This window comes from Protopterus annectens, chromosome 2.part0 (assembly GCF_019279795.1).
Source record: "Protopterus annectens isolate FY-2018-M chromosome 2.part0, PAN1.0, whole genome shotgun sequence".
In the NCBI taxonomy this organism is placed as follows: domain Eukaryota; kingdom Metazoa; phylum Chordata; order Ceratodontiformes; family Protopteridae; genus Protopterus; species Protopterus annectens.
The window spans coordinates 542,359,023-542,374,887 of NC_056728.1; the positions used below are offsets into that span (position 1 = coordinate 542,359,023).

Consider the following 15,865-nt stretch of genomic DNA (forward strand, 5'->3'; position numbering starts at 1 on the left):
ATTGCAAAGGATACAGTTATTACAGTTTTAATCACTATTTTATTGGTCATCTTTTTCATATAATCAGATATTATCATATATAGATAGATTAGATACATACTCAGATAGATATACAGATAGACATATACAAAAAGATAGCTATAAATATATAGATATACAGAGAGGCGCAGACACATTTTGTGTGTGTGTGTGTGTGTGTGTGTGTGTGTGTGTGTGTGTGTGTGTGTGTGTGTAATGGGTGATAACATATATTGATGGTAGTATAAAGGTGTTTGTGTGTGTGTGTGTGTGTGTGTGTGTGTGTGTGTGTGTGTCTGTGTTGTACTACAAAAGGTTTTATTTTTTCTCAGATGCTTCTAACAGTTTCTTTAGCATTTAAATTATCCAAAGAAGCACCCATGTCTGTGAAGTCATCCATATTTGTCTGTAGACTTAATGATCGTGCAATCAACCCCAATTTCTATGAGCTCATGGAAAATACCTACTACATACAATCCTGTAAAAAAGACAATGTTTTACAAAAAGTGCCCAAAATAGTGGGATCTGTAAAGGATCCTTTAATAAATTAATTTGCTTTTTTTCTGAACTGACCTCCAAAAAATCTCAGCAAATTCAAAACTTAAGAAAACTGCATCATTCAAGATGAAAGTTGAAGTCAACGGGCAGTGAACACACAAAAAAATAGTTTCCTTACTAATGTGCATTGTTGCTTTAATTTATATTTCTCTATTTTTTATTTATGTGTATTTCAGTTGCATCAATTACTATAAAGAAACAAAAACACATCCATGGGTTTACATTGCTCCTAATAATGTTTATGAGCACCATAAAATAAAATAATTATATAAAATAATTCAAAAATAAAAATATCTCACTTGTCACTAGAATTAACTACAGCACAGGTAGTATTTAAAGGCACCTGGTGTAACTGTTGAGTGAATGCTGCTGTAAGGATGCACAAATGTCCAGTTACCTGCAAAAGGGGCAAAACGTGACATAAGGTTTATCGTTGTGATTCCAGTCTTATGACAAGCTCTACAAGGAAATGACAAGTTTAATGGCCGTAACTCTTTTACTTTTCGGATTACATTCATTAGAGGGAAGTAAAGGAAGACTGATTCATTCTCAGCAAAAACAGTGCTGGTAACGTTTCTTTTACGATATTTTAAGCAGTTTTACTTTTGCACACACACCACTGACATGTATAAGTGAGCTGTGTGAACCTCTGAATGTTTTTTTCATGATCATTTTGCCCTGTACATCCTGAAAATAACACAGGCACAAAAATAATCGTCTCGTCTGTATTCATTAATAACTGTGCTATACTCCAAATAGTTTTACAGGCTTACAATTAATTGACAATTTAATTTGCAAACAATACGTGTAAGTTGACTGCGTATTCTTAAATTACTTGACAAAAATACTACTGGAGACCTTGCATTCTGTCTTTACAGCAGCAATGAGTTTAAATTAAGACTGTGTGATTTTGTTTCATTTATATACACAGGTCTGCGCCTCCCATCTATTTATCTATCTGTCCATCCATCCACAGCCCCCCTTTTTTTCAATTTTTGCACATGAAGTTGGGGTATCACTTCAACTGTGACAATCATCTAGAGCCAAAAGGTGGCCGGGTGGCTAGCACTGCCACAGTAATTCTTCCAGCACCATACACTCGCGCACACACACTCACACCTATTGCCTTTTTAGAGTGTCCAGTCTATCAAAGTACATCTCGACTGCCATGGGTTTGATACTGCTCTGCTCTGACACTAACTATGGGGATGCCCAGTGTGCATCTTCCAACGCAGATGCATGCTGTAAAGTTTTTTTTTTTTTTATGTGGAGCACTACATCATCTGCATTTCAGTCGTCTGTCTCCATGTCTGGTGGAAGACGCAGGTGCCAAACGAGCAGATTTATACTCTACTGAACATCTTTCTCGTTTTATGCGGCCAACTAAGAACTATATATGGAAGCGACAAGCAGATATGAACGACAAGATGAGCCCATTGTACTACGGAGTGTTGCTGTCTCTGAGATTACCGTTATTTAGAGGAATGGCAACTCATTTATCAAGCTCAAATACTCGTCCTTCAACGTGTAAAGCCATTAAAGTAGAAACTATGTTTGCTTTGCGTGCACGGTTTTGATTTAACAGCAAGTATGTTTATCATCTCTCCCAGTCCCGAGTTTTCGTAGTGTATTAAGCAGGACTCTGAGCGGAGGTGGTGTTTAGGGACTGCGTTTTCCACAACATAGAGTAGCTTTCTTCCACTACTTCAACAGTTTGCACTTTCAATGATCAGTTCTGAATGGATCTCACTCGTTATGGAAATGGTTTAGGGGAGCATCTACACCCTAGGCATCATAAATAAATCAAGTTACCCTAAGGTTCTCTAGCAGCAGTGCCACTCTATACGGCAACATAGATTAAATCAGACCTCTAGCATAGGGTTCTCTACCACTCTCCCCACCTCATTCGTATAGTTAGCACCAGGGGTCTAGTACCCCGCCCCCTGTCTGACCTTCCACCCAACCTATAACTGAAAACCGCCCAGTGTGTTCCTTCAGCTCCACACTCTCCATCATTAGACGCTAAGTACAAGTTCAAAGCATTACTGCCAAGCCCCCTTCAAATTACTTAGGGCTGCTTACCTTGGTTGCTAGGGATAACGCCGGTACTCCGCTGAGCTTCCGCTTCGCTGCTCAGAAACCACACAAGGAGAAGTAACAAGCGTCCCGCCATGGTCACCACTGCCGCCCGTGCCGGCTGCCCAATCAAGCGGCACCCCGCGCCGCCACACAAAACACACCGGCCACGGCCGTACCACCCCGTAGTCAGAGGTGGGCAAAAAAGGGGACAACGTGCACACTTCACAGAAATGGGGCCATCAGAGACTCGGAGTGCATCTGAAGAAGAAAATGTGAGGGCTGCTTCACCAAGGGACCAGAATCTGTTTACAGGGAGAGATGATGCCTTTTGACAAATGCAGTGATGTACAGTCTCCCAGAAGAGAGCTTCTTCCAATAGGTCCCCTCTTTTCCCTTTTCTGCCTCCCTGCCTTTTCCTATCTGACAGGCACTCGCGCCGAGAGTCTTTAGCTACGCTTGGATACTAATCCACTGCTAGGAGTGTGTGTGTATGTGTGCCTGCGGTTCTGTGACTGTTGGCTGGAAGGGGGGGGGGGGGTGAGTAGGAGGGAGGAGTCTTCGCTCCCTGCCCGGCTTCCGCGAGCACATCATAAATGCAGACTGGCACCTCACCTCTGAATGGCAGAAGGGAAGCTGCGCTGCCAGCCTACACGAACAGCTTGTTGCTTTCCCCCGAGTACTTATGTGCAGAATTCAGCGTCATGTTTAGAAAAACCCTTAACCCTTTGCTCTCCATTGCCAAATGTTGATATACGTAATGCTAAGTCATTAATCTCGCTTAAAAGAAACTTTATGTGCGCAAGTTTCGATGTCTTTTCGTCAGACACTGCTGTAAATAAAATAGCATAGGGTGCTGAACGTCTGTGGTAATATGACCTACTAAATGTTTTTGTTTTAATAATCAGTTATTTTTTTCAGATTCAGGCATACCTCTCAGTGTACCTCATTATGAGGAACGTACCTCATTTGGGGTCTTAAAAAGTTCATGTTCCTCGAAGTTCCACATTGAAAGACACTGTCACGCATTCAGTGTTAGGGCTGTTTAAAGTGAAATCCATGATAAATAGAAATTAATTCATTAAACGATCTTCTTTATAAGTAAAACCAGCATATTTTAATCATCTTATGACCTTCCTAGTTGAAGTTATTAGTCAGCCATTATGAGGGCTTGTGTTCCTCTTTTTGGAGATGGAACGTTGAGAGTTATGTTTTCAGTAATTTTGTCAACAGCAATGTGCACCCCAGAGGCATCTCTAATACAGTGTTAAAGATATTTATTTTCTTTGTTTCTTTATTCGATGCATTATCCTAGGGAAATGATGCAGCAAACTGTTCTGATTGTTTCTTTTTTTTTTTTTTTTTTTTGGGGGGGGGGCAGGTGGACCTGAGGACATCTTTCAGCAATATTTGCTCAGTTTAATAAATAAAGTGTACCCCACTACTATTGATCACACCTCAGATAATTAATGTGTGTAACACTAACTAGGAATCTGTTAAAGTTCCCAGAGAATTGTATGAAGGCATCACTTACATTATGCCAGTTGCGCAACAATACATGGAAGCAGACAGAGCTGGTATTTGAGTTTTAAATGTCCTTTAAATTTTGTCATATAGTTTCAGTAATCACAACACCTCTTTACAAGATAAAAACTGGAAAAATTATACTGCTAAATAAATTGGAGTAGTGATGCATATGAGCCACAGTAAAATTTTGAACTGGTTGGGTGACACTGGGTGTCTGACCATAGGGATCATACGAATCTTAGGAAATACAAGTTGAGAAACCATGTGTTCCTTTGTCAAAAATCAGCCTCAGGCTCCGCCAGCCTTTTCAAGGAGTTCAAGGCTTCCAAGTGGCAGAGTGTATTTTAATGTACTCATCCAATTATTTATGCTATATTTTAAGCTAGACTGGAATCACACTTCTTGACATGCAAGGAAGGCCTATTCCAATGAAAGGGAAGGCACCAGCTAATGAACCCATCTTTGCTTTTAGTTGTATTCATTCCTTGATGCTGATTCAGATTTCTTGTTCTAATGTTGGGCTGTACAGTCTCATACAGCTGGACAAAAAGAGGTCTCAGATAAAGCAATGAAAGCAAGGCATAGGTATCTTTTCTAGAGCCTGCATAGGTATCTCCTCTCAAACCTATATGACAATGAGTGCAGGGAGAATGATCCCAGTGTTTCCTGATAGCTAAGGCTTTTCAGGCCTGAGATTATTTCTTTTGGCAACCACATTTATGCATTTTGCCATCAAATGCATAAACAGAATGGAAAGATTCAAATAAGGCAGGTAAGAAGATTCCCAGGGAGATGTATGCATGCTATAGCATTAACTGTCCATTTAATGATGTCTAGTATAATAATCTGAGTACATATGCTTCACCTTTCTTTCCATATTTAGAAAGCAAACACCACAGAAGTAGGGAACTTAAGCTGAGGTAGTAGTAAAGGATTTTAGATTACAACTGAAAAACTACTGCATGCTTGTCTGGCTAAGTAGTGAAAATGATCTGTGAAACAGTGCATGGAATTTCTAAACAATATAATAATGAGGCACAGTTTAAAAAGTGCATTACATTCCAGGCAGTTAATCTTTACCATTTTCTTCCTACTCGGTGCCAATAAGAGGGATTCTGTTTATAATCACAGGCATGGATTTTCATAATGGAATGGGTTATGTACGACACCAAAATTCACCTGAAGGTATAGATCAACACATTTTTCAATAAAACTCCAACGTGCTTGTATATCCACAATCTTGCATACTTACAGTGTCTTGAACTCTTTAGCATATCACATCATAATTTTCATTGATAAACTTGCATCTACCACTTCTTTCAATATTTTAGAGAAATATCAGAAATATCCAGAATTAAAAATGACTCAGGTGAAGCTATGATGTATTTAAGAACTGCAACTAAAGGTGGGCATATTCTCAAGAGAAGAGAGGTGAAAACTTCAAAGGAAAGCAGTAATTAGAAGCATATAACATATTTTGCCCTATCGGTATGGAAGGTATAAGTCATATTTAATGGCGTAACTAAATTATTTTGCATTGTATCATGCTAGATACTGATCATATACACTAATTCAGTTTTCTTTACTCATATCATAATCAGTTGAGTGGCATTTAAGCTTTATGCAGAAATCAGTCTCATATATTTTGTAGTCAAGGTCTTGTATAATGCACAGATAGTGTTTAATTGAATAAATGCCATGTATCGGCTTCTGTTGCATGTCCCCCTTACAATAAAGACAGCATTAGTTGGTGTATTATGAGAAGCTGCAAAAAAGTAAAGCAAGAAAGACACATATTTCTTGGTAAGCTTAGTAAGTCAAATAGACTTACTATAACTCACACTGGTAAATAATGTACCATAATTTCTAAGTATCAAATTAGAAATGCTGACAAATTATCATTACTCCTATAATTTTGGTAATAAATACTGAGTTTATAACCTTTTGGATGACATGTTTTGCAAAATTTGACATAATACTTGGAATAAGACTACAATGCAGGTATTCAAACATTTAAATGAGGTCTCCTTTTAAACAAAATTTTGAAGAAAACCCTAATGCAGCAGTACAGGTTTGCCAGTGCTGTTGACACAATACGAGATGAACTACACCTAGAGTCAGTATTCACCATGTTTTATTGAAAATATTGTAGCTGAGTTACATACAGATCCATATATAATATATGTTATTGATGAACACCTCAGTGAGAACCAATTTTTCTAAATTATTGGATTTATATTTACTTATATTAAAGTTAGAATGATTTAAAAGGGAGACAATTAGTTTTTTTTATATTTCTTATGCTAAATGCATATTAGTAGTGAAATTGTAGTTTTTAATTAGGGACAGATTAGTAAGAACTATGTGATCAAGCATTAGACAAATACATTGTCAGATTCCCTGACAGAGATTGCCAATAGATCACTGGTCAGTGTGAAAGTGCCAGATGACTAGAATACTAGATTTCAGAAGGTACGAGAATCTTATAGTAGGGTCAGGGTGATTCTAGGGAACCACAGCTTTGTAATTGCATGGACGATTATGAAGAACATTTTAAATGAACCTGCTTACTTGCCTAGAAGGGAATAAAACAACATCAATGGCAGCAACCAAGATGGTTTTATGGCAAGAAGGCGGTATTAGTAAAAGGTAATCAAAGTGTATTTATTTATTTGATCTGACTAAGTGTACAAGCTAACCCATTTTCAATGGATTCCCATGGAGAAAACAAAAACACAAGACAGTACAGGAAAACTGATAACATAGTGGAAGTAATACAGAAATGCAAAATATTTACAAATATTTAATTCAAACAATTAAATATAATTATATAAAAAGCAGATTCCTATAGAATGAAATAATGTGATGATCATTGAAAGTAATTTCAATGGTATAAGGCTTTATAGTTATTAAGCAATTTACTCAGGGTCAAGAGATGAGCTTGGCGGTGCTGCATTGAATATTTTTAGCAGATGTGAACAAACATTAGCCCATAACAATAGTTGTTGTTTGTGTTTTCTCTGTTAGGGGTCGCCACAGCAGAACTCCGGTCTGCTAATGATTGGCAGTAGATTTTCATGGTGCCGAGTTGCCAGCCCGACACCCAACCTTCTGCGAAGGCATGGCCATTCACGCATGTCTTTCAGAGGACACTCGACCATGAGGAGGACATGCAGACTCCACACAGAAGGCACTTCAGTCAAGAATCGAACAAGAGAACCTCTTACTGTGAGGCAGCAAAGCTTCCGCTGTACCACTGTGGCACACTGTTAGCCCATAACAATAGTGGTTGTGGAATTTTAGGTAAAGGAGAAAGAGATATTTTGCTGTATAATGAATATTGATTTGGGATATTAGCAGCAACACTTCAAAAGACTGTACGTGAGCCATAGGCTCTGGAATAGGCTTAGTCGGATAGTCTCAACCTGCTGTAAGAACAGCAACACAGCCAGGTCATTTTAAGTTAGTTTGAAGGGTCTGTTATTCTAGATTTTTTTAAATGCTAGAGGTAAAGTGATCCATGGTCTAGGGATAATAGGAGGAGTATTAAGAGTCACCTGCAGGGCTGTTATATTTAGTGTTTTAGGAGCGGTAGCTTGTTATTAGAGTGAAACAATATGTTTGAGAAGTAGTGTGGGAGAATATTGCTTAGGGCTGGACTTTCTTCAGGTACCACGTTTTGGTAGATCTGAAAGATTCATGTGCGATCTTTTCTAGCTTATCCAGTTTTTTATCAGTGCAGATGAGTGCAGAGTCATCAACATATTGCACGATGGTGGCATGTTTGATAGCTGTGCAGAGATCATTTATGAATAAATTGAAAAGCAGGGGGCAAAAAATTGATCCTTGGAGAGACCTACCAATATAGGAAGAAAGTAGAAGAATATATTCTGCCTTTCTATAGTCTGCAGTCTATCAGAAAGGTAGTTTTCAAACCATGAGAATGATAATATGTTTAGTTATATGGAGCATGGTTTTTGTATTAGCTTAGCATGGGAGACTGTGTCAAATTTTTTTAATAAGTCAAGAAATATATCAAATACCAAACCACCAGTGTTACTGCTGTGCTTTATAGTAGAGATGACATTACGAAGGGCAATGATGGGGGTCTATATCAGTTCATCAAAACAGCTCAACATTGAATACCACAACCTCGAAATGCTAACCACGAACTCTAAAAACATCAAAGGCTCAGAACAACAATTTTTTTCCCTGGGAAAAAATTCACTGTTCCAAGAAACACACACACAGCACAAGCACACCAAAAAAACAGCAATCCACAAACATACACTTAAAATCCTACATCTAACCCTACACTAAACTGTACATACAGTACTATCTATCCACTATTCTTAACCCAAACCCTAAACCTGAGGTCCATCACTATCGCACACTCATCTCACCCGCGCCCTAACCCTAACTCACATACCCCGCCCTAAAGTCTGTCACTATCACACACTCACCTCACCCACGTCCTAACCCTAACTCACATACCCTGCCATAACCCTAAAGTCTATCACTATCGCACACTCACCTCACCCGCGCCCTAACCCTAACTCACATACTCTGCCCTAACCCTAACATCTGCACAACCGCACACTTACCTGAAGCCAACCCATAACTTTTCACCACAGTGCTGATAATAGCATAGCCACAGTAAGGGACAACCAAATTCTTTCCCTAGGAAAAAATTTGGTTATCTGCAGTGTCGCTATTTTCAGCGTTCGCTGTTTTCAAGTCGATATTAGACCATTCAAAGTATTAACACTTTTATGATGTAATATAGATTGCAATGATGACACTGCATGTGGGTGGAAACCATGATGTATAGGGATTAAAAGGTTATTATCATTGATATAGCTAAAAATTTGAGGCTGAATACATTTTTCTAGCACCTTAGATAAAGGGTATATTATAGCAATTGTTTGTGGTTGGAGAGATTGGCAGACTTTCCACCTTTATACTGTCTTAGGATATAAGATTTTTTTCCATAGGACTGGTACAGTACATAAGTTTCTCTTATGGAGTCATTTATTAAGATGGATTCTGGGTATCAAAATTACAAAAAGCACAAACCAGGAATCCACAAAAAACACTAGAGAGGAGAAGTACTTCACATCCACTACTGCCAGACAGTAAAAAATGGAAATATGAGTTTAAAACTTTAATGTATGAATGCTTTTGTTCTACCAAAGATAAAACTTCCTCAGATACATCCATAACCAGAATGCTCACATTTAAAAAAAAAACAGTTAAAAAAATCATGTGATCAATCAATTAACAACAGGAACCTCCCTCACACCATTGAAGCTTTTCAAAATCACAGTATGAGGTAAAAATAAAATATATATGCATCTTTAAAAAACATTATCACCTAAAGAAAAAATGAAAACAGTTAAAACATATAAACAAATTTAAAACATATAAACAAATTTTAAAACATATGGCTTCCAGTATTTTATTATGTCCATAAATCCACTGTAAATCAATTAATGTTTGTGAACTTGATTTTCATCAGGGTACCTCCTTTAACCTACTACCTTCTAATAACCTTTAATTTTAACAATGGAGCTATAGATATACTGTCATTAAGGCCTGACCAACAATTTGCATTAAGTAACAGTTGCCAATATAGCTGCCATTTTTCCAAAATAGTCAGCCATGGTCCACCCTGTGAGGTTTTTCTACCCTTTCCAGTATAATGAATTTACTAGCATCCCTCATGCTCCTTAGCATGCCTGTACAGTGCATGCATTTGTTGCTTCTTTTCTAATGTCATATATATGTTCATATATCTGGTCCCAGAGCCAATGCTCCCTTTTTTTACATTAAAATGATGACATGTCGGACATATTGAACTGTACACAACACCTAAAGTGCCATAATTGTACCTACCCTTAACAAAAACATTGATACCAATAATAGTCGTTCTTACACAAACCAGTATGTGTCTACATAACTTATATCTACCACATTTATTCATGGCTGAGTGCCCACAAATTAATCTACCCTTAACCTTATACCAGTTTTTCAGGTTGAAACATTTTTATATACAATAATAGGTGCTTCACCCAGTTTTTCTAACACCCAATTATCCTCATGCAGTAATCTCCAATTGTTATTCAAAATCCACCTAAAAGTGGCACTTTCCAGTTTAAAAGTAGTGATAAAAGCATTAGGATAAGTATTCTTATTACCTATTTTATCATCTTGTCATGTTCTCCCTGTTGATATGCCGTATGTTCATGTCCTTTAAAACAGGGGAAAAATGCACATTCTCCCTTTTCACTTAGACTTCAGAAATAAGTTCTTCTACTATTTATAAAGGATATCCCCTTTTGCTAAACATATCCAAGAGTATATGGCATTCATCTTGAAAGCCCTGATCAAAGGTGGTCATATTGGCAGCCCTAACCAGTTGCCCTTTAACCACTGCCCTCTTTTGCGAAAACAGATCTTTCTTGACTTGTTTCTTTAATTTTGTGCTGTTTTTGAGGTTTGCAGATTAGCTTGAAATTTGCTTTTTTGTCAGGCTTTCTAAGCTTTCTCTTTCTGATTCATGAAATGTTTTGTTTATTTTGATGGGGGGGTTACATTTGTTCTTATTCCTTGTTTCTGATTGGGGCATGCATGTTCAGGGTGTTAAAGAAAGTTGTATTAATAGTGATAACACTTCAGGTAGAATGGTGTAAAATGGTTTACAGCTGGGTATCTAGGTTGAATATGATTGTATTTTTATGGAAGGAAGGCAGATTTTGTACCTGGTTGTGGCAATGCTGTTTGTGAATATTAACTTTCTATCTGATGATCAAGGTAGGTATACAGTCCCTTAGAATGTCAAAGAGGGAGACCTTGAAATATTTTTGAATGGGACATTAGTGAGAATCCAATCAAAGGTAGAAATACTTTTGTACTTTTGGTATTTTTTTGTTGTATCTCGTAGGAGTGGAGATTAGTTGGGTGTTGCCAAGAAATTCTATGTCATTGTTTGAATAGTTAGTCTTCACTGTTTGTAAGTCAATGCTAAAGTCTCCTAATGCAATAGTTTCTTGCTGAATCTTTGTTAAGGCCCAACTGAAGAACTCTTTATCAGCCACAATGTTATCACTGGGGAATATGTAGATACCTATTATGCACAGGTTTTTGTTGTTGTTAGGACTGTCTGTAGAGAGATTATTTTGGCATTAGCTACTGGTGTGTACTAATGGGATGGAGAGTAAGCTTCTGTGTATTTTTGTAGATTATGGCTGCTCTGCCTCCTTTTTTCTTTTTTTTTTTTGCCTTGTCCAAATATATTATACCATGATGAAAGAACTTCAGCATCTTTAATATGTTGTTTCATCAAATTTTCATTTACTGTAATCATATTTGGGAGTGGCGGGCTATCCAAGCATATGATTCTGTAAAGCTTTAGGTTCTAGAGGTCAAAGCCTAGGGGTTTTTTTTTGGTTTGAGAGCTTAGCTGAAGAGAGGTTGTTTGAAGCTGTAAGAGTGTTCTGTGTTTAGTATGGTAGGCAAGGTTATGGATTAATGTCTCCACATAATTTTAGATTGACGTTGGACTGAAAGTAAGCAAATCAACACTTGTTTTTAATTTTATAATGCAGAGCAGTTTTATGGAGTGTAGAGTTTAAGCCAAAGTGGGTTTTCTTGAACAAGTGGCTAAAGGTAACATTAAATAATTTTGTGGTTACAAGGAAATGATAGGGGGTGATGATATAATAGCCTGTTTGTGTACTGGGGATGCTAGGTGGTCAGTATGGAGATGGTACTGCAGAGATGTGGAGAGTGGAAACAGCCACAGAGGTACATGTATGAACAATTGTATGCTTAACATTGTTGAATATGGCAGAGGAAAAAAATAAGGGGTAAGAAGTAACTGAAGTGACTTGCTTAATCTAGTTATGAGTCTATCAATGTAGTAGTAACTGGGGTAATAGATTTTTAAAAAGTGTTAATTATAATAAGACAGGAAATTCATTGTATACTGGAGATTGTAATAGTGATGCAGTTGAAAAAAATGAAAGCAGGACTAAAATGAGTAGTGTACTGAATCTATAATAAGAGAGAGACAGAGAGAGCACATAGTGAGGAGAAAAAGCTGTTGTTAAGCAAACAGAAAAGAAATAGGATTGGATATTTGCATACACTGGGTGAATGAAAGAGAGATACTGAGAGACAGAAAGAGACTCTAAATGGTAAGTTTTGGAAAAATATCAGGAAAAGTAGACAGAAAAAGGTGAAATGAGAGATTAGTTGGATGAGGGAGTTGTGCGCCTGTCAAACAGGGTAAGTTAATACAGTGATAGAATGTAGTTGAGATGAATATTTAGAAAATGAGAAAGGATGAGATATATACCTTAGCTGAGCTAATTGGGATTGCTAGGTTAAGATAATGATTAAATGTGAATCAGCTGAAAGTGGTGAGAGTAAGCTGGTATAAACTGGATGATGGTGGAAAATGCTAGCTTTAAATCTAGAGTAAGAATGGGTGGGAGAGAATTGGGGGTAGGGTAGGGAAATGAACAGATGGTAGCAGGGGTGAACAGAGCATGGCTGTCTCATGTAGGAGAAACACAGAGTTTTCAAAAACATTTTTCAACCAGGCAAGCAGGTTTTTAATGGTAAACACTGCCATGATCTAGTAGGAGAAGAACAACAGTATACTGCTGTAAACTGCTGTTGAAACAAAGAAAGGAAAACGTAAGCCTGAGAGTGTTTAGTATTGTAAATCTGGAGCACAGAAAACCAAATGGCTCAGCAGCAAATAAAAACCAATGCTGTATGCAAAGTATGGAATCACCAAAAGAACCAGCAAGACTACCACAAACATACACCAATTTTAATAAAAAAATATTATAACACGAGATAAACGCTTTTGCATGTAATGCTTCATCAGATCTATATAGTATTGTATATCTGTAGGTGAACTAAGACATTTCTGGTTTCTCTAGACTACAGAGAATATAAGAATGTCTGATCCAGCCTTATGTTACTATTATGTTACTATTTGAAGCTAGTGAACAAGAATTGCAAAACAGCTAGTATGTAATGCACAACATATACTTAGTATATGAAACTGGCCAGAAGTATACTGCTTTTGCCAACACATTGGTGATAATATTGTTGATAGTGTAGTTTAAACAGTTTTTGTGAAAAAACGAGGGCTAATTTCATTGGAATAGTCTTGATATTCCACAGATGAAGTCACTGAGAGACATTTTTAAAAAGTGTTAATGATAATTTCATTCTGTTATCAAAACATGTGAAGTTCTCATCTCACCTTTGGCATCCACACATCCAGTGTGGGAAATTGAAGGGAATTACTTTAACAATGCATGCAAGGAGAACTTGATGGTTGTTGAGACCCAATCTTTTCCCGATCCATTACACAAAATGGCTATGTGCAGAGTTTGAGAGACATTCAGCCATGAATACTGAAATGATAACTCTTGTGTGATAGAGTGCAATGCAATGTGATATGAAGGCACATAAATATTACTGTTACATCACAGTAATGCTGCCATCATAACATGTATCAGGAAAATCAATATCAACAAAGAGCAGTGTCTGAATGCATACCACAACATGAGCCCTCATATGATGATAAAGACCATTGCAGGTGCTTCCAAATTAAGGTGTTCTAGCAGTTATAAAGGAATAAAAATTTATATTTATAGAAAATATGTAGGTTCATGTAAATTACTGCACAACCTTATATAACCATAAACTAATGCTGATTTCATAAGGTTCAACTAAAAATCTAGCCCTCCCAAATACTTCTTGGCTAGAACAGCTAATGTAACCCTGAATACTGTGGGCAATTGTTTTTATATTATTATTATCTCATGTAATGTATCAGTCAGATGCTTCTATCAAAATGCCTTCAAAATGAAATGGATTAATTGAGGAAAATAATTATCTGATTTGTATAAGGGCACATATGTAGAATACTGCTAGGAAACTGTTATTAGTTCTTTTTTCTTACAGCACTTGAACATGCCTCATATAAAGCATGTGCTTATATAACAGCAGGCCTTCTTTTATTTGACTCATAGTCTACTTGTAGTTGATTCTCTAGATGAACAGTAGTACACCTGAGTGTGAGACTTTTGACTCTTGACTTTCTGTTACACAGGGGACATAACTTGCAATAAACACTTTGCAAGGCATGCATTAGGAAGACACATGGCATGACAGTAATCTGGATGAAGTAGAAAACTCTTCAGCTGCTCCTGGCAGACCTACTGGTAGTATGTGAGTGTCATTTGCAAAGGACAAGCCCTTAAACAAAAGTAGGAGGGTGGAATGGCAAAGACTTCACTATCAAGACTAGCAAGTGCAAGGGGTGGTCAGTGATAACGGCTTATAATATCCAAGCCAGACAGATAAATGCCCTTTGTTTTGTACCACTATACAGCCAGTACAGATTATTATAAGCAATAGTCACAGATCTGTTAAGCATTGTTAAATACACTGACAGCACATTTTTTCAAATATTACAAGAAAAGTCTTAATTTCCACAGAAAATGAGTGTTTTCTTGAAAGCAGGGCACCTGTCAAGGGAAAGTGAAATTTGTAGTCTGCTAAAGGCTGCATTTGGTGGTTACTATTGATATGACTGTGATGTGTTATTAAATGCCTAAGGATGAAATATGTTACTATGTCTACACTGTTTAATTAACTGATGTATTACTTCTTATTGGTGGGAGATGAAATCATTATGCTACAATTATTACACTTCCCCCATTTTATGTGTCCATAGAGAACAGGTGAATGTTATTTGTTAGATGAGTGAGCCTTTTGGTCATGCTTTGTAGAGAATACACTAATATTTTGTATCATTTATTTGCATACTCATGGGTTAAATTACTCTGCATCACCAACCTAACCATCACACTCAATAAATTTGTATAATGTGGACTCATTGTCCACTTTGGTGCAGCAGAAGGCCTCAAACTGCAGGTGTTCTGTGACATGACTGACACCAAGCTAGAGAATTCCGACCATCTCATTGCATAGAAATGGCAGCATCTTTTGTCATGAGCCATCGATATGAGGACACAGTTTTAACTGGAATAAATGCATAAATTGGGAACAATTGCAAACTGTTATGCTGTTGACCCATTTTGCAAGCCTACCACATGACACAAAGGTTTTTGGACAGAAGATTGCCATATATTTTCTGTTGTCATAAGAACATGGAAAATCTACAGTACCTTTATATAGAAATGTTTTCATTATTGTAGCCAGGGAGACTACATTGTCAGTCTCTTTAAAACCAGGAAATAACTGCAGTTTTTATAGAAACAGAAGTAAACACAGTCTATGCTAACAGCAGAAATTAACCTCTAGTTTTAGAGTAAATCCTTATGAAGAAGTATCACCCAGTGATGACAGTTTCCATAATGGCTCATAGGCTTGTAAAATCCTACTGTGTTAAATTTATAGGACTTTCTTGTTTGTTCCATACAGTGTACACAAAATTACACTGCTGATAATCTGTAATTGATTGGTACAAGTTAACAAGTTAAATTAAGTGTAAACAGTGTTTAAAACTCTTACTCTTGAGAAAGCCATACTTGCTTGTATTGCAGAATGACAAACAACTATGACCATGTGTTTCATCTGCACTTCTTTATTTTTCCCTTTCTGCATTTTGCATTTGGATATACATTCTGAAACA

At 37.1% G+C, this 15,865-nt stretch overlaps 1 protein-coding gene across 2 annotated transcripts in view; it reads right to left on the reverse strand.

Moving 5' to 3' along the window:
• Positions 1-3,168, reverse strand: part of EPHA5 (EPH receptor A5) — a 1,391,623-nt gene extending 1,388,455 nt beyond the window's left edge. For both annotated transcript variants that reach the window (XM_044060929.1, XM_044060928.1), the window contains exon 1: positions 2,659-3,168. In XM_044060929.1, the coding sequence (XP_043916864.1) occupies positions 2,659-2,749 (91 nt within the window). In that variant the 5' untranslated portion in view covers positions 2,750-3,168. The remainder of the gene's footprint in view (positions 1-2,658) is intronic.
• Between the last annotated feature and the right edge of the window lie 12,697 nt (positions 3,169-15,865).